At 42.1% G+C, this 26,822-nt stretch overlaps 1 protein-coding gene across 1 annotated transcript in view; it reads left to right on the top strand.

Moving 5' to 3' along the window:
* FAM13B (family with sequence similarity 13 member B) overlaps positions 1–26,822 on the top strand; it is a 98,774-nt gene that overhangs the window by 13,367 nt on the left and 58,585 nt on the right. The window contains exons 2-7 of the mRNA XM_015413799.1: positions 3,721–3,826; positions 10,172–10,361; positions 17,368–17,580; positions 20,188–20,362; positions 22,223–22,364; positions 23,600–23,754. Coding sequence (XP_015269285.1) covers positions 3,809–3,826; positions 10,172–10,361; positions 17,368–17,580; positions 20,188–20,362; positions 22,223–22,364; positions 23,600–23,754 — 893 coding nt within the window. The 5' untranslated portion in view covers positions 3,721–3,808. The remainder of the gene's footprint in view (positions 1–3,720; positions 3,827–10,171; positions 10,362–17,367; positions 17,581–20,187; positions 20,363–22,222; positions 22,365–23,599; positions 23,755–26,822) is intronic.

Below are 26,822 nucleotides of genomic sequence, written 5' to 3'. Positions count from 1 at the left end.
ACGTCTCCATCCATCCTCGTCACAGAAAATTCCTCAGATTCACGGTCGGAGAGGACCATTATCAATTCAAAGCCCTCCCCTTCGGGCTCTCTACCGCCCCCAGGGTTTTCACGAAGGTAATGGTGGTTGTCGTCGCCCACCTTCGTCTTCAGGGCATTCAGATTTTTCCGTACATAGACGACTGGTTAATGGTGGCAGATTCAAAGGACTGTCTCCTTCAGCACATCACCATTACACTGTCGACCCTATCCTCCCTTGGAATTCTAGTCAATTTGCAGAAATCCATGCTGCAACCTGCAACTCGCGTGCAGTTCATAGGAGCTGTCATAGATTCCCTGGCCACTCGGGCCTACCTTCCTCGCCAACGGGCAGATACCATTCGTCTGGAAATTCGACGTTTGTTCCGATCCAATGTGACATCAGCAGTCCACGTTCAGCGGATCCTGGGTCTCATGGCAGCCACCACCTCTGTGATCGAGTGTGCACGCCTTCGCATGCGTCCGTTGCAGCTTTGGTTTCTAAAGAAATTTCGCCCCTCCTTTCACCCCCCAAGTCTTCGACTAGTCGTGCCTCCTCAGGTCCTTACCTCCCTGCAGTGGTGGCTCGTGGACACCAATTTGCTGGCGGGTGCACCGTTCCAACCGATTGTTCCCGTGATGTCGATCACCACAGACGCCTCCCTGTGGGGTTGGGGTGCTCATACGGACGACACTTGTGTGGGTGCTCCATGGCAGCCCCTTTGGAAACGTCATCACATCAACTATCTGGAACTGCTGGCCGTAAAATTTGCCCTCAGATCCTTGCACAAACAGGTTGCAGGGAAAGCTGTGTTAATATTTACGGACAATACAACTGCAATGGCTTATATCAATCGCCAGGGCGGGACAGTGTCCAGATCCCTTTGCAGGCTAGCTATGGACATATGGGAAGAGTGCCTTCATCGGAATATCACTCTCCAAGCTGCCCATCTGCCAGGAACGTTCAGATGTAGTTCTGCCATCGTTTTTCCCGTCTCCTGCTAATGAAGAGGAACGGAAATTGCATTCTCTGGATGTTAAGAGAGCGTTGTTGTTCTATTTGGGCAGGACTAAGTCTTTTCGCCAGTCTCCAGCTTTGTTTGTTGCTCACAGTATGCCCTCCCAAGGGAAAAAGATCTCTTCCCAGAGGCTGTCGAGATGGATTGTGGAGGTGATCAAGCTCTGCTACGCTTTGGCTAAGAAACCTCTTCCAGGTCAGCTTCGCGCCCACTCTACGAGGGCGGTAGCAACTTCCACAGCTTTCCTGCGAGGTATGCCGTTGGAGGACATCTGCAACGCTGCGACTTGGGCTACTCCGCTCACCTTCGTGAAGCATTATGCCCTTGATGTCCGGTCTTCTCGTCGTGTGGCGTTGGGTCGGTCTATATTGCAGACGGCGCAGATGTAGGGCCTCGGCCCCTCCTCCAGGTAAGAGTTATTGCTTGCTATTCTCCCAAGGGTGTGATGCACAGAGACCACGAAGAAGATAGACAGGTTGCTTACCTGTAACTGGTGATCTTCGAGTGGTCATCTGTGCATTCACACCACCCGCCCTCCTTCCCCTCTGCTCTCGGCCCTTCATCTTGTTTCTTTGAAGGCTGTTGGGCGGCGGTCAGAAGGAACTGGCGGGATCTGCGTGCCCCTCCTTGGTCATGCGCAGTGGAGCCGGCGCGTGACCTGGGAGAGGCGCGAAAATCCCTTTTGCTAGCTACCGGTACCGAGAAGGTCAGCGCAGGCGCAGTATATCCCAAGGGTGTGAATGCACAGATGACCACTCGAAGATCACCAGTTACAGGTAAGCAACCTGTCTTTTTTCCTCTCTAAAGGTTGGGGATGATAGTGTTGATTTCCCAAAAAATACGAATCAGAAAATTTTCCAGTGCCCTAAATATGGCATTTTCTGATTTAACACTTTTATTTTGCCTTATATATCTTAATTAACTTATGATTGTTATTGTTATTAAAATGTTGTTACCTTGAACCCTGTGGTAGCAGGGGAGGGCGAGTCATAAACTGAATAATTATAGTAAACAAAAATTTTAAAGTACCCCATGTTACTTTTATGTCCCTATAGCAATAAATACTTGAACTAAAATAGTCGATTAATTGAAGGAAAAAGTAAGTCAAGTGTGGTTTATGCATTCAAACAAATTAAGATATTTTTGTGGAAATAATTTCTTATTAGAATAATACTTGAAAAATATATATCACATAATCAATATAAAGGCATAAGTTTAAGAAAAAGGAAATAAACTGAAACAGTTTACATATTAATCTTAGTGTACCCTAAGAACTGTGCATGGTACATGCCATGTATATGGAATGTAATTTTCCTCACTGGGGCACCTCAGTTTCACTGTGCATTTTTGGTTTTCTCCCCTCCCGTTTACTAATAAATAAACCATACATGTACACTCTCTCATGTTTCGTAGGGATAATCACCTGAAAAACATTAATTATCACTTTAAAACTACTACACTTGCCTGGTTTTTGAATTAGCCATGATATTCATTCGTTGTTGTTAATATTAGGAAGCAGTGATTTTTAGAAATTGAACATTTTTCATGGAAAAATAAAATACTGTAAAATTTTCTGCCCCATAGCTCTAGCTGGGGGACATTTGTGAATAAAATACACTGTAGTACATAGCTGGGATAAGGAAAGGCAACTGGGCAAAATTGATCCAGTTGGTCAACAGTGTTGGTCTGAAGCAGTACAACAAATCTAGAGTCCAATGGCACCTTTAAGACCAACAAAGGTTTATTCAAGGTATGAGCTTTCATGTGCATGCACACTTTATCAAATATTATTTATTATTTGATAAAGTGTGCATGCACATGAAAGCTCATACCTTGAATAAACCTTTGTTGGTCTTGAAGGTGCCATTGGATTCTAAACTTGTTAGGCAAAATTGCTTACTCTTCTGCTGGCAACTGGTGCTAGCTAGAAGGGGAAGGGGTAAAGTGATTTTGTGCAGTTGTCCATTAAATCCAATCCATAGACTAGAATTTCTGGTTTAATTTTCTACTGCTTTATCTGTTGTTAACCCCAGAAATTTTATGAAGACGGAACAAAGTACTAACTTAACAACCTGATGATGTAACTATGAGTCTTTTCCTGTTTGTGTATTACTTTCAGTATTAACTGTTTGTTCTGCAACAGATAATATTGATAATTACATGCTATGAAACAATAAAGCAGTTGCTGATAGGGTCATTCAGAGCTGGTTGTATGATGTATGCTCTCCGCTCATTGCAAGATAATCTCCCTAAGAGACATAGTTGCTGGACTTTATATATGCTGAGTACATGTTTTCCATTGTACATCATAGATCTAATTCTGAACTAGACCATAGAGTATAGATAGAAAAATTCATGCACCAGATCCGCAGGCAGGGGAGATTTTTCTACAAATGTGAGGGAAACCTCCAGTTTGCAGAATTTTTTTTAAAAATTGGATTAAAACTCCCTTCATTGCCAACGCCTGTGTTGTCTGGCTTTAGGACTATGTTGGGTCCTCCAAGCCCTGGCATCTCCTTTTTGCCACTCACAGTAGGACTACAAGGGGAAGGTAAAGGTACACAGGATCTGACTCAGAATGGTATGTCAGCATTACTGTTTTCAGCCTTGGTCCTGAGAATTCTTTTGATATTTGTAAAATTTAGAGTGTTTTAATATCTCTCTTTTGTGTATATGTTTTTCAGGTTAACAGCTGAGGTACTGATCGAGTTTTCCTCTTCTTCAATGAGGAACTACAGGCTGATCTTCTGCCATAACCTCAAGCAACCATAAATGACAAAAGAATGCTTGGTCAGTAAGGGTAGCTGGCATAGAAAATATTTTGTAAACATAGGTGTTTAAGTGCTCTGAGGTAGGTTTTCTCAGATGTTAACGTTTTTTTCTTGAAATAAATTTCTTGAGGACCTATTAATTTCAAAACAGTTTGCAGTTCGTTGGGATAACCCTACAAGAGCGAGCATAACTGAAAGCATTTTGAAGTAATTTAATAGGAATCTTCAAGAACTATGAGTGTGAATTCAGTTTTATACCTAACTTTTAATTTTTCCCTTGCCCCAGTTGTGATGTCTGTAATCTCACTATAAAACCTGTATTGATTTGTAATGTTTTTAACCTTCCTATGCTTAAAAAGCTATTTTCTGTTCTAATAGGGGTCATGTTCTTTCTTTGAAGCTACAGTTTGAAAATAAAGAAGTTAGATGTATTTGACATCAATCCAATTTAACGTAAGCTAAAATGTTGAGGTACAGGTGTGAATCAGATGATATAGTTTCCAGGTCTGTACCTGCTGTCAGTTTAGCAACAAGCCTCTGGTTCTTGTGCCCCTATTGTCATCAGGTGTGGTGCTGCATAACTGAATTGAAACAACTTTGAATACAGCGTTTCCTAAGCCTACATGATAGGGCAGACTTTACTGGTTGTAATAACATGCAGGGTCAAGGAGATTGTGGTATATATTTTAATTTATGATGGAGGAAGTTCCGGCATCCTCCAGCCGTCTTCCAAGTTAAGTGGCTGTTTATTGGAGGAAGACTCCTGAGGCTGGAGGAAGGCTTCAGACTTTGCTCAGTGGACTGATAGAATACATGCCACTGCTTTCAAATACATATGGAATGTCTCTTGTTGTTACGTTGTGCAGGGCTCAGTGAAAAGAATGCTTAAGTGACAGGACATTGACTCGTTCCAAGGCTACATCCTGAACACTCTGGATAAAATTCTGGAGAATCCTTTTATTTGGCCATAGTTTGCTGTGGTTATAGGGAACCGACAACATCAGTGCTTCCTGCAGTTTATTGGTCATAATTAATCCGTCCTCAGAGCAGTTATTGCTGGGGTTTGCCATTGAATTTTTTCTATAAAGCACTGTTTATTTTCTGAATTCTAGAGGTGTGTTGTAATCTTGCGTACTAGTCATTAAATGTTCAACGTCGTATAAGAGCACATGTTTATCATAATATTTTCTCTTAAGTAAATACAGGCAACATAATCAAAAATAAATTGTTTCAGAATATATTTGCAAAAAGTGCTGGCGAATATCAAATGAATACGCATGACACTCAATGATGGACACTAAGGTTTAGACATGAGCATATGAAGCTGATGATGAACACTAAGATTTAGACAACAAAGTGGAAACTTTGCATTCATATTCATTTGGGATATAGTTAAGATTTCATGAAATATGGAAATGGTATAAGTTTGTCTTACTGATGTATACCACCTCGTAGTAGGTCCCATTTTATTCACTGGGGCTTATTCCTAGGAATGTGTTTTTAGGATTGCAGTTTTTGTTGCTTAACTTGGATTAGTTATCTCAAAAACGGGTGCTGCAGATGTATAGCATTTCAATGGCAAGGTTGCTGTGGAAGTGCACTTTTCACATATCTGACACCCATAGTTCTCTGAAGATTGGTCTAAGGCTGAACCTGTTTTACTAGTTTGTAATACAAACAGTATTTGCATAGCATTGATCTCCTGGCCCATGTTTTAGTCAAGAAGGAACTTCCCCCTCTCGGAGCTGAGCAACACACAGTTTGGTTGGCTGGCTCTGGTGTCACTAATAAAACCATCTTTCTATTTGAGCAAATTTTAAAGTTTAAATAAACATCAAAAGAGCTTTTAAAAAGGTTGAACAAACACTGGAGAGGATGAACAACAAAACAAACAATAAAGAGGACAGCTTCCCCTAAGAAATGGGAGCCCTGGCTTTATGCAAGGCTGCATGTGTGTACAAAGGGGTAGGGGATGAAGCTCACCTTACAGTTGAAAGACCTGCACCTGCTCCTCTGAATATATGTACCCTAATTTACACATGCATGCTTGCATAAAATTGTAATGTCTTGAGGTGTGTTCGCATAAGTATGTATGTCACTTGATTTCACATTGTTTAATTAGTTAATAATTAATAGTTTGCAGCTGAACGTGTGAACCTTCTCTGTTGAAAATATCTGTGCTTGATGTGATAGACAGGTTCTCACTTTGAGGGGGAGGGCATCTTGTCATGGATGATTACCAGCTGTCCATGCAGGACTAGAACTCAAACTTCTTGTCTTCAATGTGAGAGTCACCCATTGATTCAGTTTGTGTGCTAGGCCTTACTAGAGAGCACAGGCTTTTAGTAGGAACTCTGAGAACTGGACCCCTACAAGTTACAACCTTTTCCTTCCTTATCTTTTGGCTGGTTTACCTTCCTTTACTCATCTCCTTTCTTCACTCTTTGTCCCCTTTTTCTACCTTTCTCCTCTCTATGAGGCATGACTGAGGCAACAGGAGGAGTAAGAGACTTTGAAACCTCAGATAGTGTTCTCTTCATGGAGGATGGGAACCCCCTGTTCCTTCTCAAATTAGGGGGCAGGGACTGATCTCCCACACAGCTGGGCTAGTTGAGCCCCGCAAAAGCAAACATAGGTGCTGAGACCCAGAGGAATCTGGAAACTGCTCAGCCAGGATGTCATTTTGTGAACAATGGATTTCGATGGGAAACCTCTCCACTGCTGTTTCTGTCAGAGCTCTCTCAACCTCACCTACCTCACAGGGCGTACCTGTTGTGGGGAGGGGAAGGGAAAGGAGTTTGTAAGCCCCCCTGAGACTCCAAGTGAAGGGTAGGGTATAAATCCAGCTGCCGCCTCCTCCTCCTCCTCCTCAGCCACCGCCTCCTCCTCCTCCTCCTTCTTCCCAGAGGACAATAAGAAGACCAGAGAGGGAGCTAACATGCTGTGTGAAGCTGTTGCTTTCATAGCAGATGTGATCCTAGAAACCTTGTGCTTTTCTTCCAAATCATTGGCATCAGCAGTGGGAGTGTGCAGAAATCTGCAGTTCTGCATATGACAAGCTGACAATCTAAACTGATCCTAGTATCCTTTCTGTTTCAGGGTGACAAGCCTGGTAGGAACCAGGGATAAAAAGAAAGTCATGCCCAGATCATATAAAAGGGATGACAGACTCTCTAACGCATCTCACTCCTTTTACAGCCAACACACTCTTCCACTCTTTAGAAATGACCAGCACAGACCCAACTGGCATAGGTGCAAACAAGCCAGGCAAGGTTACAACCAGGCCAGGGGCAACCAGCCCTTCAGTCCTGACAATTGGTACAGTCCCCAACAGAGAGGATCCTGATGCCATCCTCCCACAAGTTGGGTGGTGGTTAGCTTAGTTCCATCAGCAATGGAACTTATCCCATGTGGATCAATAGGTTTGGGACATGGTCTGTTGGGTTACTTCACAGAGTTCAAGCACTGTCCTTCCCCCAGAATGATTCCTACAGTCTCCATGGTCCAAAAAGAAGGAAAAGCACCTGTGAACTACAAAAGTCCTGTATCACCTCAAGAACATCAGGGTTATAGAGCAAGTTCCCTCATGCAAAAGATCATCAGGTCTGTATTCAGTATTCTTCATGGTTCCCCAAAAGAATAAGGACTGTCGTGCAATATTAGATGTAAGAGTTTGTGGTACACAAACATTTTATGATGGGAGACCCTTCAGTCCATCACTGAAGCCCTGATGCCGCAGAATTTCTCAGCCTCCATAGACCTCACAGTGGTTTAAGTGGATTGGCTGAGTTGATGACATGGAAAACAATGAATGGTCACTAGGGATGGTCACAAATTTTGGGCAGTTTATTTATTTGATTTATACCCCGCCCTCCCCGCTGAGGCAGGCTCAGGGTGACCATTTGCCTTCATAAACAATAAAACCATTTAAACAAATTAAAAACAGTTCAAATAATTTAAAATGCAACATACATGAAATGGCAAAGCTGTCCGATCGGCCACCATAAGAGAAAATAGCGACTGGTGTCTAGTTCTTTAGCGTTTTGTTCTGTAGTATGGGCAGAGGTGTTAAAACAGGTGGCCAAAGTGGATTGTAAGAATAGATTTCATGACTTGATGGTAGGCCATTAACTGTGGCTTCTTACTTGAACGCTTGGTGGAAGAGCTCTGTCTTGAAGGCCCTGTGAAATTTTAAGTCCCGCAGGGCCCTGATGTCTTCCGGGAGTTTGTTCCACTAAAGCGCAGCAGCCACAGAAAAGGCCCTGGCCCTACTTGTGGCCAGCCTGGTGTCTTTCATGCCAGGGAGAACAAGAAGGTTTTGTGAACCTGATCACAGTACCATCTGGGGAACATATGGGGAAAAGTGGTCCCTCAGGTATGCAGGCCCCTGGCCATATAGGGGCTTTATAGGTAAGAACCAGCACCTTGAAGCGAACCCAGTATGCTATAGGTAGCCAGTGCAGTGCTTTCAGCACAGGCTGAATGTGCTCTCTAAAAGGGAGACCCCATAACAGCCTGGTCGTCACATTCTGCACTAGCTGTAGCTTCTGGATTTGGGACAAGGGCAGCCCCATGTAGAGAGCATTACAGCAGTCTAGTCTCGAGGTGGCCATTGCATAGATCACTGTTGCCAGGTTATCACGTTCAAGGAAGGGACTAATCAGCCGAAGATGATAGAAGGTTGATTTGGCAGTGGCTGCTACCTGGGCCTCCATTGTTAAGGAGGCATCCAGGAGCACTCCTAACCTCTGATGCTGGCACCAATGGCGCCCCATCAAAGGTTGGGAGTGGGATCCCTAACCTTGGGCCGCTCGGACTTTGACACAGGATCGGATTCGTCGGATTCAATTTGTGGCTTGGGGTTCATGGAGTGATGTTCGTGAACTGAAGAGCTTCCATGAATTTTGATGAAGTTCGTGGTGGTTTTTGAAGTGCAGAAAGCAGCATTTTAAATGGCTTTAAGCCATTTAAGCCCCTGCTTTCTGCTCTTCATGAAAAACAGCTCAACTGTTTAGTTTAAATGGCTTGGAACTATTGAAACCCCTGCTTTCTGTCCCCCCTTGAAATGCCACAGGGAGCATAAAGGGGGTGAAATGGCTTGGAACCATTTAAACCCCTTGCTTTCTGCTCCCCACCACTTTTTAAGCTTTAAACTGAAACAGGAGTTCAAACTTTAATTGGCTCACAAACCAGTTTGGCTTGCGAACTGGTGTATTGGTTTGTGGTCAGACAATACTGGTGTATTGGTCAGACATAGCCAATGCAAAATTTAAAATAATGCTATTCAACTAGGGATATCTATACATCTGACTTCTCATATCTAGACATGTAAAAGAAAAAGTAAGAAAACTTAGTTAGGTTTAGAGGTAGCATGTGTTATACACCTAACCTATGTTTAAGCTGTTTATGTAATGCTGGATTACGTATTTTGTTATTATATTGTACTGGAATGTATTCTAAAAAATTTCAATAAAAAATATTGAAAAGAAAAAAAAACCAAATCGCATGCTCATCCCTAGTGGTCACTTAAAAAGTAGGTGTTCCTCCAAGTTGTAACTGGTAGTGGATCTTTTTGCCTCAGACAACCACCATCTTTGCAGATTCTTCTCCAGATTCCAGGTTACAACATCAAAGTGCAGCTAGCAATACAGCACTGGAAGCTCAGGCTTTGGCCAAAGAGTTCTGCAAGGCACCTACATGGTCATCTGTCTGTTCCTTTGTTAAGCATTACATAATTGAATACCCTTGCCTCAACTGATTCAGCCTTTGGCAGGAGGGTTCTGCAGAACATGGTTTAGGTGGAACAATTAGCTCTACCTGCTCAACATGGGATACAACTGCTTTTTAAAGTCCCATGACAAGATGCCTGCCTTCTTAGAGCAAGAATGAAACATTGGTAATTACCATGAGGGTGCTTTCTGCTTGGAAGGAGGGAAGGCATCTTGCTGCACCTTACCTTTAATGGAGGCATAATTCAGTTTTTCTGTTCTTCCCCTCACAAGCTTCCTGTTTCCATTTCAAGATTCTCTAACGTTTAATAAGTTGAGAGTTGCTTAAGTTTTTCTAGCAGAGGTACTGCTTTGGGAGTTACTGAACTTAATCAATAGGTGACTTCTACCTAGGATACAGTAGTCCTGCCTCCTTGATGGACAGTTGGGAATCACCAATGACAAGATGCCCTCCTTTCCTCAGAGCAGAAGGGACCTTCATGGTGACAGCTAGTGTCCCACAGTTACATTGGTGTTTACTCTGTACACGTACGTGTCATCTCATCACCTGCCACTGTGTTCATGAAGTGATGGGTGTTCATATGTTAAATAGCATTTCGTTAAAGGATATGAGTCTTCAACTGTTTATTTTACAGAAAGACAGCTTTGATATTGGGCTGCATAAAGATATGAGGAAGAGCTCCTCCCCTTCCTTGAGTAACTGCAACTCTGTTCTCGCTAACAAAATATTTGGAATTCCACTTGATGAACTGCAGCAGGAAGGACAGCCAGGCAATGAAGTTCCATTCATAGTTCGCCATGTTGTGGACTATATTGAGGAACATGGTAAGTATGGTTATAATTAAGCCACTGGCTTGAAATGTGGATGCATATATACTGTTCACTTATTCACTCTTGTTTTGAGCTTAAGAATATTATTTATTGATTTATTTTAGAGAAGATATGTGTCAGCTTGTCAAGAGAATGGCTTGCCTACCAGCCTGTTATCTTTCCAAAACATTGGTTCAGGCTGGAAGCCTGCACAAAAATTATACAAGTTTTTATCTCCGAGAACTTAAGATGGTGCTGGCTGTGGTTTCAGAGAATAAGATAAGGACAGAAGGGAGTCCACTCAAGTATTGGCTAGACCATTAGGCCTTGCAGTTTCAAGGCCAAAGAATCTGGAGAGGAACTTCACCTACACATTCCATCTCACTAGTGCAAGGACCTATGGGTGGGAGAAGGTGCTTGCTTAATTAGCCACTGTACAGTTGCAGAGTACATGGTCTCATGATGGCAATATACCTGATTGACTAAGTCACCTGGTTAGCAATCTACCTGATTGGTTAAGTTACTAAATTTTGCTGTATATTTGATTGGTCAGCTAGAATCATTCCAATGCTGGTTGTTTGGCATAAAGAAAGGTCTTTTTTGTGGTCTCTGTGCAGATCACACACTGGGCTTTGCGCTCGCGCCAGACCCTCTCCAGAAGTTTTAAAAGCTTTAAAGACAGACCTCTTCTGGGCAGGGCTTGTCCCAGTCCCCGGGGAGCAGGCATCCACTGCGCATGCCTGGAACTGAGGCAAACACCACCCCCACCCCAATCCCTTCCTTACCAACTTGCTGGACGTGTTTCTTTTCCTTGCTGTAATTGACAGCCTCATATCCATCGATTTACCTCAGTAAGCTACATAACAAGATCCACCACAGGGTCAAGAGCTGGTGATGACATTTCATCCCCCGTCTGTCCACTTGGTCCTGCCACTGCTCGTTTTGGCAGAAGATGACTGTGTCTCGCGCTCCTCGACACCAACTCCTGCATTAATGCATTCTCCAAAAGGGAGAACCCAAGAATACCAAGGAAATCAATCCCTGTCAGAGTCATGCTGGTCAACAAGTGAGTCCTCGTTGGAGCACCAAAGAAATGGAGGACGGTGGAGTTGCCGCTCCAGGGAGCTGAGACTGTCAAGTTACCATCATGGCATTAGCTGCCGCCACACCTATTATGAGCGGTTCTACTCTAGATCTCTGTTACGACGGAGTACGATAGATGTTCCAGATCTCGGTCCCGATCCCAATCTCAGCGATACAATCCCCACATCATAGATCAGGTTGCTTTCACTCAGCTAGAGCTTGGGACCATGCAGTAAACACCCAAACATCTGAAAGGCATCCTAATGACCTTCATAGTGCAGGACAGATAGGTAGATCTTCTGCACATGTGGTCGTGAGTTCCGAAATGGGGCTGAATAATACTCAAAATTCTGACATAAAATTGGAGAGTTCAGGTTCCCAGGTGGAGGAAGACAGCATGGCTCATATGGAGCCAGAAAGTGATAAAGGGCGATCTCTTCTCCATTCAGAATACTAAAGGTTTTTTTGGACTTACTCCGGTGCATGGCCAAGACATTAGGAATCCAGCTTACATCAGTGACATCTCCAAGACATTAGGAAACCAACATCTACACCAGCAGTGCCTAAACGGTACGAAATCATGTATAAAGTGCAGAGTGCTGATGCTAAGTTTTTGCAATCTCACCCTGAACCAAATTTGGTGATGGTACACTCATCTTCAAAGACTAAACAGGCCCATCATCTAGCACCCCCTGATAGAGAAGGGCATAAAATAGACAGCATGACCAAGAAGATGTATTCTGCTACTTTGATGGCATCCAAAATGCAAACATATATATCCTACTTCTCGGCATATAACTTCACCATTTCAAACAACTTGGAGGCATTATTGTCCACTACCCAGACCGATGCCAATCCAGAGGTTATGGCCCTGCTCCAGTAATCTCATAGGGCCACAAAACAGCAGATAACAACAGTGAGACACACGATACGATGCTTTTTCTGAATTATGGTGACATCGATTGCACTCAGACAACATGCGTGGCTCAGGTCACCCTCATTACAGCCAGATGTCAAACAGAAAATCGAAGATGGGAATGGACTTTTCCACACCACAGCAGACACCACTGCAGATAATGCACTAAAGATGGTGGATGAGAATTGGAAATGCACGAAAAACTTAGGCATTGCTACAGGATCAACCCAGGAATTCCCTAGACAAAAGTCATTGAAGTTACTGTACTCTTGCTGTCCCTAATTCCCGGTTCCATCTGAATCATGGAAATGTTGACAAACTTTATAACAAACAACCATACCAGCCCAAAGCCAAGCCAACATCTTCAAAAACGAGCTGGTCACCAATCAAAACAATCTCTTTTACTCTTCAGGAACCCAAGTTGCAACCAACACCACAAATCCATCTGTGGGAAAATGTCAATGCTTGGGAAGGCATTACCAATGACCAGTGAGTTCTCACTATTGTATGGATGGGATATGTGATAGAATTTGAATCCATACCCCCAATGTCACATCTTGTGCTCACACCCCCATCACATCTGCTTCTAGAGGAGGTGCACAGTATTTTAGAAAGAGGCACCATCAAACTCGCACGACAGTCACAACACCGCCAAGGTTATTACTCAAGGTACTTTATTGTCCTGAAAAGAGATGGGGATAGGAGACCCATTCTCAATCTTCGGGGACTGAACAAACACTTCAAGAAAAACGAAGTTCTGAATGTTGATACTGAATTCCATTATTCCACTCCTACCCATCAGGTGCATGGATGGCACCCATAGACCTCAAGGACACATACTTTCACATAACTATACCATGACAGCATTATCGATATCTACGTTTTGTAGTGGGATGATCCCACTACCAATACAGAGCATTGCCTTTCGGAATTTCCACAGCACCTCTGGGTTTTCATAAAGTGCATGGCAATGGTTGCAGCAGCCCTATGTACTCGAGGAATGACTGTGTTTCCCTGCATAGATGACTGGCTCCTGGTAGCCCCTTCCTCAGACTAGCTTTGGATAGACATTGGACAGACTTTCAACCTTCTGAATTTATTGGGCCTTTGCATAAGCCAGGACAAGTCATCACTAACTCCATTGCTGGACTCCACTTTGACAAGAGCATTTCTTCCAATGGACGGAGCCATCACTCTACAAACAGTAGCAGAAATCACCTGTCGGATTCAAACAGCCAAGACAATTCAACGATTACTGGAACTCATGGCCTCCACCACTGCGGTGGTACCTATGACCAAACTGTGAATGAGACCGTTGCAGTTATGGTTTCTTCGAAATCACAACCCGGTCACGGTACACCCTTATCTCAGGGGTATGCATACCAGTGAAGATATTAAAATCCCTTCGGTGGTGGGCCACTACAGACACCCTCCTGCTGGGGATGTTCTTTCGCAAAAAACCTATGCTATTGAGAATGATATCAGTCCTACCAGTGCTTCTCTGGCATTGATCCTAATGTATTTGACCAAGTTACACCAATCCAGCCTGAGCTTCTCATCGGTCAAAGTCCACTTGGCAGCCATAGCGGCTCACCACATGTTGCACAGTGGCAGGAGTATCTTCTCCCACCTTACTGCCAAGACCTTTCTTAGAGGTCTCCTAAATGTTAACCCCCCCCCCAAACAACCACTGGTACCGACGTGGAGCTTATCCCTTGTTTTGGCTCAGATGATCAAACCACTGTTTGAGCCAGTGGGTTCGACTTCTCTCCAACTCGTGTCCTGGAAGATGGCGATCCTGGTAGCTCTCACATCAGCACACAGGGCTAGTGAACTTTGTGCATTGAGAACGGATTCCCCCATACACACTGTTCCGTCAGGATAAGGTGGTGCTACGACTTGACCTTTCATTTCTTCCTAAAGTGGTCTCCCCCTTTCATTTAGCTCAGATGATAACATTACCTTCCTTTTTTTCTACAACAGGAGATGAGGGGCAAAAAGTGTTACATATGTTAGATGTTTGTCGTGCCTTAGCTTTTTACTTATCAAGGACACTATCAGAAAAGATACCCACCTGTTTGTTATGTGAAGCCACTACAAGGTTTGCCGGTTTCCAGACAACGTTTCTCTATATGAGTCTCCTCTGCAATTGAACTGTGTTATCGCTTAGCGGGGAGACCTTAACCTGTCCACCTACAGCTTCTTCGGCATTTATGGCAGGGGTTTCATTGGAGGACATTTGTGCGGCAGCAACATGGTCTTCATCCTCCACATTTGCAAGGTATTATGCTCTTGATGTAAAGGCTAGGAAGGACACCAGATTTGGCGAAGTGGTCCTAAAATCCATTTCTCATTTTAAAAAATTACAAAATTGTGGTATTTAGCCACATACATTTACCTTTGCATTTCTTTTCTTTCTTTCTTTTTTTGGCCCCCCCAAGGGGAATTTTTTATTTGCATTTCTATAAAACTACAACAGAAATTGGGAAGGGAAAATTCTACAATCTAAAGGAAAAAGTAAAAAGAACCTAACTAAAAACCCAAGTGTGGAGGTTTTACAATGTTTAAAACATAGTTGTTACTCTTATTCAGTTACTTTCAAACATGAAGAGTGTCTGCCAATCATCACTTCTGTTGACAAAACCAGCTTATCAGACTAGACATAAAGTAATTCCAAAGCTAGAACACACATAAACACAGCCCTTAAGAAAAATTGGCATCTCCTTTTATGCTTTGCTCCCCCCCCCATAAGGCAAAATCTTTAAAACCAATGTTCCCTCAGTAAGAACATTACAACAATTTATCTTCTCCCGTCTTAGATGTATCTTCTTTTTCCAATTAACTTTTAGCTTTTATAAGTCTGGATCTGTCCATTCGTGATATAAACCAAGTTCCTTTTTCCAGGGACAGCTTCGCTTCCTTAAACGTCTTGAATCAAAAGAGTCCTTCCTTTTGTTGCATTAAAAACATGCTCATTGGAGAATCCAGCCTTTCTCTTAGCAAGCAGATCTTGTGAAGTTGGGGTAACCAGCCCTTTACTCCAAAAAACTGCTTTTTGATCCGCTTTGCAATCCAACCGCAAGAAAACTAAACTTTAGAATCTCCTTACCATTCATAAGTTTCTATGATCAAAGTGTGCACCAAATACTGTCCCTTTAAAAATATAGCCACTTTTAGTACAGATCCAGGTCACTACTCCACTTTAGCCACCAGGGGGCCCACAATTCACTTTAAAGACAGTCTATGGTTAGGTCACTGTTCCTGAAGAAAACATTGGTTCCATCTCCCTCTTCGCCTTTCGTCGCCATATTTTGGGGATGTTTACATTAGCCGAGAAAGAATGCCAAAGTCTCTAAGGTCTGTTTAAACGCTCAGCTTTTTTTCAGAAAAACTCCGCTACAGTCCATTGCTGCAATTTGATGTCCCTCCAATCATGCTTTCGCATTCGCTTAAAACGTCGGGAGATAGGGCATTCCCCCCCACACACTTATAGTAGGGGGACTTCACATCTAGGCTTTGGTGTCTCGTTTCAACGAAAAATCACTCATCGGTACTTGAATCGATCCACCAGGTCCTGAGATGGCCCCTGGGATCACGCCAAGCAGAGAGAATCGCTAAACCTCCAAGCGCTTGTCCCGGTGGTCGCTTCGAATCCAATACTAGGAATCAGGGCAAGACCTTCGGGGCAGAGAGCAGCCCCCCGTACAGGCTGACGGCCGGAGGTAGGGCTCTCCAAAGCCCCCTGGCTAGGAGCACAATCACACTCCCTCCTAATCCCCAATTCATGGGACACGTCTCTTGGAGGAGCCAAGAGACGCAGCCATGGTTGAAGCACCGAAAACCGGAAGTCTACCTTTGCATTTCTGATTGTGTTCTTGCAACAAACCCAGTGTGTGACTTGCAACAAACCCAGTGTGTGACAGTGCACCACTCGAAGATTATCAGTTACAGTTGAGTAACCTGTTTATCTTTAGTTTTTGCCCTTTGCCTGGATCACATCGTTCTTTGGGATACTTCTTGATTCTAGACCAGGTGGGACATGATGACTGAAACACCTGCTTTGGAATTTGGATTTTGAAACTGTGTTGCTCAGTCTTGTTAGGTAACATCTGGATGAAGAAATCCAATGCTTGTAAATGTGCTTAGTTTAGATATTAAGCTTTTATTATTTGAACCTTACTGTTCACCGCTCTTACAGTGTATATTCCTGCACAGTCTTTTAATAACCATTTATATTTTTGGTGTTCTTGGGTGTGGGGGTTCAATCTGAATCTAGTACTTTACTCTGTTGGCTTCAGCTACCAGATTAACTGTTTTGGAACTCATATTGCAAGCATCGCACCTTGCAGGGTTGACTTCTTGATCTTAAACCTGGGTGGGCTAGAGACAGTCCCTTGATTGCTGGCTGGTGTGTTAGTTAAGGGGACTGGTGTTAGCACATTACCTTCTGGGATTCTGAGGATTCACACTCCAGCACTGTGTGGTTTCTTTCTTGACCAACCTGTCATCCGCTCAAAGAGCACATTAACTTTTGACATCTGGTCAAGTTGGCTTGCAAAGTAGAATCAATACAATAAAATCAATACAGCAACAAAAGATTTAAGTTTAACTTTTGCTGTATTAACGTGGTGGCAGTTTTACCAGAACTGCAGCCCTTGTTTGGTTTTGAGAAAATATTCTTATTGACTGAGGAGTGCTTTCATTGGTGGCGGGTGGTATGCATCTTACCTTGTTTGCTTTGGGTGGAATATTTAGTAAACTTTTCATATAGGAAAAAAGGTTTCTGTAGAATAGTGGAGCTTTATAGTAGTAACTGCAGATGGTCATCTAGCTAGGTAGTACCTGAAAAACTGGCCTATCTTCCAACAGACGTCCCATCTCTTATTATATTGCTGCTGCTGTCACTTCTTGCGTTATACTGAGTTATTTATTTGCTCAAAACATTACAGTCCTGCCATAGCTCCTTGAACTCCAGATGGAGTAATGAATTTAATTTTTTTTGTTTTTTCTTTCTAATTTAAGGAGGTCTAGAGCAAGAGGGACTTTTTCAAGTCAATGGGAATGCAGAAACAGTTGAGTGGCTTCGGCAAAGATATGATAATGGGGAAGATGTGGACCTGGTTAAAGAAGCAGATGTACCTTCAGCTATTAGTCTTCTTAGATTTTTTCTTCAAGCACTTCCAGAACCAGTTATTCCTGGTACTCTACATATGCATTTGATACAGCTTTCTCAAGGTAGTGGAATAATCTTAATAAAATTTAAATAGCTTCAAGAAATGATCAAATCAGATACTTTATAAATGACTGTTTCCCCCCACTGTGTCATTCCATATGTTTGCAGAGAACTTTGTTGCAACTTTTGGCTTGGTTTGAACTAATTTAAATGCTATGCATGTTGGAGGAAAGGGACAGGAATGTGTAGGTATAATCCTGTCCCCCCCCAACACATAGTATATGATGTTTGTTCAAATTGGGTTATTATCCTTTGCATAAAACCCAAGTATGGAAGCTGTGTGATGGTGGAGATCGGTTGCCCTCTCTAGAAGTATAGTCATATTGAGAAGATGAGCAGTTTTCACTGTTGTTTTTCCTCTTTTGGTGATCTTGTTCACAGATCTGGGAGCAGTGGCAATATAAAAGATGGCACTGTGTTCATTCAGACAATTTCTGCTACTCACATCTATGTGAAAATATTCTTACTTTCTTTGCTGGTCTGACATGTCTTTGTGTTACCAGTCCTTGAGTACCATAGGACTTCAGTCTATCTTTAACTGTGATTTCACACTTTCAGTTCACCTTTCTTATGTAAAGTTATGATGAGCATGTATGTACTCATTTTTTTCTTTGTTTACATTGCTACAAAAATCTATGTTCTGCCCCCTTATACACACTTTTCTGAGTTTCTCGCCTCTTTAGCTTAGTGTTGCAGTAAGCAGTCCATTACCTGATGACTAGAAACATTTGTCTTGTATTTCTGCTGTTAGTATTTTACAGCATACATTACAGAAGGTTTGAAGATAAATGTGTGCTACACAGTACATAACTAGGAATATGAAAGACAAACTGTAGCACAAGACCTCTTTTCTCCTGTGTAATCTGGTAAATCATGGTAGCACATCTAATGTGCTTTTTTAGTATAATGTATTAATATGCTGCTATCAGTGGACATGGCACTTTTATGGACTAATAAGAGGTTAGGTCCCTACCGTGGAGAGCTTACAGTCTAAAATTGGACATGGGGAGGTGAAAGAAGCAGGGAAGGAAGGTGAATGTGAGAGGTGAATGTGTCCAGTGACATGTACTTGTGCCTGGTTTCAGTAGAGACTAAGGGGTTGTACCAGTGGCTTCATGGAAAAGTGGTTTTGAGGAGAGGATTATAACGGAGTTCCAGGCATAAGGGACAACAGGTGGAAAAGGCCACCTGAAGTGTATCTGCTAGGTCAGTGATTCTCAACTGGTGGCATGAAGAAGTAGTCTAGAAGTAGTAACAATAAGAATTGGCTTTCCGTCAATCCCTGTGTCCACCTGCAAGTGTGACGTGCTGTCTCCTGCAGACCTAGCTTGCCATGGATTTTCCATATGTAACCATTCACAACCAAGTATCAATACTATCTGCACTACAAGCAGTATGGCAATACCAAAATTTCTTCCAAAGCTAAACATAGCCTTTGACTCATCCAGCTTGCTGCTTCATATTCTCGCAACCTTCTGTCCAATAGGAACCAGACTCAAACTGTTTCTGCTGACTTGGGAGTCTTAACATCACAGACTCTTGGGTCTTATGCCATTGAGTTTGACACGTCTCTTCTACACCACAACTTTTGTGCCAGTTTATTAAAGCCTTTATAGAATGCACTTTCCTCCCTTCTTGAGAAGAGTGCCATGAAGTCTGTCCTGGGCTGCGGTCACACACACTAAATAATCCACTTTCAATTCACTTTCAATGCACTTTCCAACTGGATTTTGCCACCTCACGCAGTGTCTCTGGTGTCCCTTTAAGGGAGGGGATTTGATCACCAGTTTTAAGAATAAAATAGAATTTTCTTGAGTGGCTTCTTCTCAGGTACAAAACTCATGTGTGATGGCAGACATGACCACTTGAAGAAAATAATTACGGATAAGGAACCTGTTTTCACTGGTCTATGTACAGACATTAGTTTCCCAAGGATATTTTTGTGGTCCTCTGCCCATGGGAAACAAATTACAGTCCGTCTACAGGAGTATGTTTTCCAAAGGTAGCTAACATGGTTCTAGTATGTCTCCTGCAAAAGACAGATCGTTCATTACCCCAAATTAGCTGCTCTTACGCATGTCAATACTCTGGTTGTGGTTAGCACAATTGACTAATATATGGTAAGGACAGTTTTAAAAGTAAAATCTGAATGGTTGCAAAATTGGGTGTTGTGAGATGGGGCATTTGAATCTCATATATATATATATATATGAAAAGAAATCCTTTGTTCAGGGCTGTGTAGATCCATTTTACAGCAACTGTGTATAATCTCTCTTTGTGCACTGACTGGTAGCATGATTTTGGGAATAAGTGGAAACAATTAGAGCTGGTATGTATAGAAAGTCTTGTTGAAGTGACAAGTGGTATGGGAAGGCAGAAGAGTACATAAGTTGGAAAGCAGGTCTGTAATATGTACATGAGAACGCTTACATGCTGTTCAAGATTAGATTTAAAGTTTGAAATCAGCATTGCCAAATAAACATAATAAATTCTTGATTTCATATGTTTTGATGCTACTGAAATGAAACTTGTATTAAATAAATATTAAAAGGTACTGCTTAGCTGCTTGCATACAATTTGATTAACAATTCTTCCATTATACTTTACAGATTATAATGAAGATGAATTTGGAAGAAAGTTGAGGTTCCTCTTGCAGCAGCTTCCACCTCTTAATTACAGTTTGTTAAAATTTCTGTGTAGATTTTTAGCTAATGTAGCATCACATCATGAAGAGACTTGGTCTGCAAGTTCTTTGGCTGCAGTTTTTGGTCCCGATGTCTTTCAGTAAGTTAGATACTACAGACTTTTGTTATCTGCTTTTAATGCAGCTTTGCAGTAATCATTATGACCTTTTCTAAATAACTTGACAGTTAAATTACTGGAAAAAAAACAACAACAACACACACTTAAAAGGTCAACAGTTATCAGCAGTAAACTAATTAAACTCAGGGAGATTTGCAGAACAAATTTTAGTTTTCTCTGCATAAAATTTGTTTTATTGTTGTTTAGGTTGCTGCAGTAAGCACATTTGATCAAAATGGTTACCCCAAAGTTCACTGTTTATTAAATGTTTTCAACTCTTTAATATAAAAATCAAGTTTTATTTTATTTATTCAATTTATACCCTGCCTTTCTCCCCAAATGGGGACCTAAAGTGGCTTACATTTTTCTCTTCTGTTTTATCCTTACGTCAACCCTACGAGGTAGGTTTGTGTGTATGTATGTGACTGGCCCAGGGTCACTCAGCAAGCTTCCATGGCAGAGTGAGGATTTGAACCTGGATCTCCCAGGTCCTAGTCCAGTGCTCTAATCACTACTCCAATAGAAAGCCAGTTTGGTGCAGTGATTAAGAGCAGCAGCTTCTAATCTGGAGATCCAGGTTTGATTCCCCACTCCTCCACATGAAGCCAGCTGGGTGACTTGGGTCAGTCTCAGCTCTCTCAGAGCTCTCTCAGCCCCACCTGCCTCACAGGGTGTCTGTTGTGGGGAGAGGAAGGGAAGGAGATTGTAAGCCACTATGAGACTCCTTTGAGTAGTGGAGGGTGGGGTATAAAACTAACCTTCTTCTACTCTACAGTGGCTACCCTTTTATACTAATTTACAAGCTGCTTAAATTTTTAACTTATTTTAATGTGTATTATTGAACACTGCATTTTGTATTATAATAGAAAATTATATGGAAGTGGAATATAAGTTTTTTTTTAAAAAAAAATAGGGTTCCTGTTTACTGTGCCTATTATCCCAAGATTAATTAATGTGACCAAGTGCTTCTGTACACATATTGAGGCTGCTGTCATTTGTAGCTCATCGTGCAGTGCTGGAAGCTGCTCTGGAACACACTGGTCTTCATCCCATGGGTTTTGATCCTCAGGTGGATCACAGAGTTGCAGCTAGTGAGTTACAAGCCCCTATAGAGCCGCTTTGTTGGCTGTTTTATTGAAGAACCGTCTGCTAAGGTGTATGCATACAGAGCCGGAACACCATGCCTCATTTGTCTTCATATATATGCTGAGATGAGCAAGATGAGACTGTTCTTCAGTGAAGATTACTTTTTAGAACAGGCAGGTTCATAACCCCCTGCGAAAGGTTTCCCTTGCCTGGTGGGGGTAGGCGTGGCTGGACATGGGGAAAGGTAGAAAAAAGACAAGGGAGAGCTTTTGCAGGGAGGATGGTTTCTGAATCTACTTGTGTTGGTTTGTTCCTCTGTAGTACACCACCTAGTGCTTAGCTTGTGTTATAATGTCCTTCGTTCTCTTACATTGCTGGCATAGTTCTGGCACTGAGACTAGTGAGGTAGGTCATAACTTTGGCCCCTTCTTTGTCCTGTTATTCTGATACCATGAGACTATGATGTTACATGACTTCCTGTCACATGCTTGTAGCTGATTGGTTCCTAAGACTTTTACCTGTGGGATACAGGTGGTTTCCTCATCTGGAAAGGTTGAAGATGAAACTATTCTTGATGACACTTATGAGTTTGGGAACAAAGAGGAGAGACATACAGTTGGACACACAAGCTCAGAATCTGCAGAATGTGCATTTAGGCCCCCCAGGGGAAAAATATCCTTAGAGCAGGCAACTATTAGTAACCTTTGGAAAATACATTTTGGAAATCCTAAACTTTATTCTTGCATTTTTTCTTAGCATTTACACAGATGTGGAGGATTTGAAAGAGCAAGAACTAGTTAGCAGAGTTATGGCAGGACTGTTAGAGAATTATGATGAGCTCTTTGAAAATGAAGAGGAGGATTTCTCATCTAATGATTTAAGTTCAATAACTGAGCAGGTAAGAGTATCAAAGTACTGTTTTCGTTTAATAAAATACTTTGCTGTAAATAAAAAATGTATTATTGGCACTAGTTTACACTTATGTTCTTGACTTACTAGCAAACCTTCATTTTGGATTGCCACAAAATCAGTATTGTCTACTCAGATTGAGAGTGGTTCTTCAGGGCCTCAGGTAGAGGATTTTCACATCAGCTCTTGCCTGGTCGTTTAAACTGGAGATGCCTGAGATTGAACCTAGGACCTTCTGCTTGCAAAGCAGAACCTCATCCACTGAGCTACAGCCCCCCCCCCCCAGTTTTAATTGTTATGAACTCTGGTTTTCTTTCCTAATCAGTCTAGAGAATGTGCTGTGATCTGAGGAAGCAAATGGAGCAAAATATGGAATTTGTAGGCACAAAACCTTGTTTGAAATTTACACAGAATCTTGACTGAAATATAGCTTACTTCTTTGGCAGCAAGAATTACTATATCATGAACATGAAAGCTACAGTTTATTCGTGCACCCTCTGTACATGTACATGATGAAGAATGGTGCTTCAGAAATTATTTTTGTTAATTATGTACTTGGTTGATACATTGTAACATTTGGAACTTAGTCCAAAGTTATGGAAATAATGTGTCCAAGTAAGCCTTTAATTTTATGAATAGGTTTCCCTGTGTTAGAAAAGCAAGCCACTGTTCAGTTTACAGAGGTACTTGCCTCTTTCAACAACAGTAACTGCAGATCACTTTTTGGCCTCAAAAGGCATAACCTAGACCTGTGGGTGTAGCATGTCAAGTGTCTGAACTTTGGCTCCTGTGCAAAAAGAGTCTCCAGAAGGTCACACCATCATTGGCTGTATGGACCTATGAATTCACTTGTCTGGGTTGTCTCCTGCTGTTTGTCTTCTTTTGCTGTTCCCTTCCTATTGACTTCACTTGCCTGGGCTTTTAAACTGTCATTCCACTTGACCAGTTCTTGTACAGTTTTATCTTCATTCCAAGCACTCCACTCTCCTGTCTTGCTTTGGTTCAGTTTTCCTCAGCCTTGCCTATTCCTTAGCTTCAGTTTCCCCCCCTGTTATTCATAAGAGGGTTTTATACATTATACTACAAAATTCTCAGGCAACCTAAATTTATTTCTGCTTGTTCCTCTACCATAGACTACAATAAATCACACTTTCCCCAAAGATTTAAGGTGTTACTAATCTGATTTTCTTGGGGACATTTAATTTTACTGATTTTTTTAAAAAGATAAACGATCTGTTGGATGATGATGTAAAGCTTGACCAGCCAGAACTGCCAGAAGAAGAAGAAAATATGGAGGACCCAGAATATAAACAAGATATCGAGCCCCGAGAGATGATGGAGAGCATCTTGGAGTCATGCAATGTTGCAGCTTCGACAAGGTATTAATGAGATTTCTTTTATAGGCAGCTTTAGCTAGGCAGTAGATTGGTATGTCCTTTTTATTCTTGAGAGCCAGTGAACTTCCAGTGGTGCAGCATCCATTCAGAGTTCTCTTGTCTGTAGCTTTTAAATTAATTTTGTATCTTCTCTTCCAAGAAGCCAGCATGAGTTTTTTTAGCTACAAGCATCCTCTGAGGTAAATTGGGAGATTGTAAGCTTTACAGTTGAAACTGAATTGTCCACACCCTGGCCAACATGCCCATCTGAGAGCCAGTTTGGTGTAGTGGTTAAGTGTGCGGACTCTAATCTGGGAGAAACGGGTTTGATTCCCCACTCCTCCACTTGCACCTGCTGATGTGACCTTGAGTCTGTCACAAGCCCTGGCACAGCTGTTCCTGAAAGAGCCGTTTGTGTCAAGAGTTCTCTCAGCCCCACCCACCTCACAGGGTGTCTGTTGTGGGGAGGGGAAGGGAAAGGAGTTTGTAAGCTGCTCTGAGACTCCAAGTGAAGGGTGGGGCATAAATCCAATCTCCTCCCCCCTCCTTCTTCTCCTTCTCCTTCTCCTCCTTCCCCTCCCCCTCCTCCTTCTTCTTCTGTATACCACACCAGCTTTTTCTGCCACTGACCATGACATAATCATTCTTAAGTCTCATCAGTAATGGCAAAATTTATGCATTTTATTATGTTCAGTATACTAGTATCTTACTTGCTATCAGTTCAAAGAATCTGGTTTACTTTAGAATTCAGTGGGCACAGTCCAGTCAGAATTAAGCACTTTAACATTCCATTAATTTCAGAGCAGATGTTAAGCACATGCCTCATTCTCTTCTGTTGAAATAATTGAGCCTCAACTGCTTTTAAATCTGGATGGATTGTGCTGTATATGCTAGTGTATTGTTTAATGCAAGAGAAATAATCATGACATGAAACACATTTAATTTCTGACTGGTTGATTATATGTGACTGCAGCATTATAAGATACAAGCAGGGAATCCCCATGGACTGGCAAGGAGGGGAAATCTCTTTCCATTCTCTAAAAGCCCCTGTAGCATCTCCCTCTTGCCTGCTTTCTTCTCTCCTTCCACTGACCAGGCAACTTAAATTTTTCTGCCCCCCTGTCTTCAGCTTTCCCCTTTCCCCTCCCTCTGGCACCCTGTCCCTGGGAAAACTCTGTATGGTGCCGGCTGCTGGACCAGGCCCAATTGTGTGGTGAGGAATATGCAAGGACTTGTGGGGGCACCTCACTTTTTCCTATATCCCCCTTCCCAAAGCATTTCCTCTTTTCTTTGTCAATATATCCAGTTCTATAAGCGATTAAACCCACAGACTGAAGCCATGAATAGATAAGACAGAGCTTTCTACAAAGAACACCCAAGGTTTGCAGAAAAATACGAAATCTTAATAAAAAATGGGGAGGGGATACCCTTCCCCCCAATAATAAAAGCAAAGGATATGGGGGAAAGTAAGGTGCCTCATGCAAGTCCTTGCAGGTTCCCTGGCATTGCAGCTGTGCAACTTGGACGTAGTTTTCCTAGACAGAGGCTGCTGAGAAGTGAAGGAGGGAAAATTGAAAATGGGCAGGTTGGCTGGTGAATGAAGGAGAAAAAGAAGCAGGGAAAGGCCATCACAGCTTTCCAGGAAGAGAGAGAAGAAATAGTGGGAAGGGGAAGTGAGACCCCCCTCCCCCTCCCACAGGTCTTTCTGGGGGGCCCATTTGTGGTATATTAAAAACTTGCAATGACTGCATAACTGTTTCCTGGCACAATTCAGAATGCTAGTTCTCACCTTTAAAGCCCTGAATTGTTCAGAACCTGTGTATTTGAAGGACCATCTTCTCCTGTATCATCCTGCCTGCCTCTTAAGGTTTTGTATGGCAGCATCCACACATAGGTGAAGTAGGTGGCAATCAGAAATGGGGCTTTTTTGTTAATGGCATTCTGCTGTAGGATGCTCTCCTCTCTGGTTTGCTTAGTGTTTACCCTTTTGCTTGTTAGGTTCCAGGTTAAGATATTTTTGTTTCCCCAGGCTTTTGAGTTTTACTCCAGACCATCTTCCAGTGTGGTGGTGGCTGGCCATTGCATTTTTTTTTTGTTTTTTTAATTGGGGCTACAGTTTTCTGGCTTTTGAAGTTCTTTCTGGCTGAAGTGGTGTTTTATTGCTTGCTGAAGTTTTATGCTATCTTCCAGTTTTAAACTATTGCTGCTGAACTGATTTGTTGTGTGATTTTTATTTTTCTCATGTTTTTATTCTGCTGAAGGTTGTTGCAAACCTTCCAGAACAGCCTTGTCCTGGAAAGGTAGCAAAGAAATATACTCAAATAAATAAAAGATTTTCCTAAACCACTTCTTTTTTAGATTTTCTTCCTTTTTCCTACACCATAAACATTCTTGCACACATGGTGGGGTATAATATAAATTTTTAACATGGTTAAATTTGTTCTTAGATTTGTGGCCTTGTTGCAGGGTTGGTCCTTTCACCCCCTGATCTTGAAGTGCTTCTGGGAAAATCTTTTACCAAGCTATCAAAGCTAGTTCTATAGTAACATAGACACAAATTTTCTTCATATGCAGATCTTTTTATAGAACTGTTCACAAACAATCAGGGCTAATTCTTAAATAACTAACCATTTCTGTATTATGAAATTGTCCAGCTTTCTTTGGATGACTCACCTTAGGTCAGAACATTTCACACATAAAATTCTTGTGACTTAAGAGTTGCTTGAGAAGTTATTGTTTAAACAAAGCAGGAAAACATTCAGATTACTATGTTCTTAGGTAGCTAGGCATTTGGGAAAATGTAAGATCTCTCAGTTCAAAACTGTGCTTTTTATGAGGATAGTATTGGGCAATGGTGTTTTTCTCCTTTTATTAGTATTTACAGGATAGGGGCAGAAACTGTAATGCTGAGACTGAGTTGAGTCCAGAGAACTGTGAACTTGCATGAAGACTGTTCTCCGCCACCTTCCCTTTTTAGCCCCAGATAACTAATTTGAGGGTTCTTGAGGGAACAAATCTACAGTGAGAGTGGCAGAGGTTTACTGGCAAAAAGTAAATAGGTTTATAATGAA

The sequence above is a fragment of the Gekko japonicus genome, unplaced genomic scaffold (assembly GCF_001447785.1).
Source record: "Gekko japonicus isolate JY-2015 unplaced genomic scaffold, Gekko_japonicus_V1.1 scaffold863, whole genome shotgun sequence".
NCBI lineage: Eukaryota > Metazoa > Chordata > Lepidosauria > Squamata > Gekkonidae > Gekko > Gekko japonicus.
This window is presented reverse-complemented; position numbering and strand designations above follow the sequence as displayed.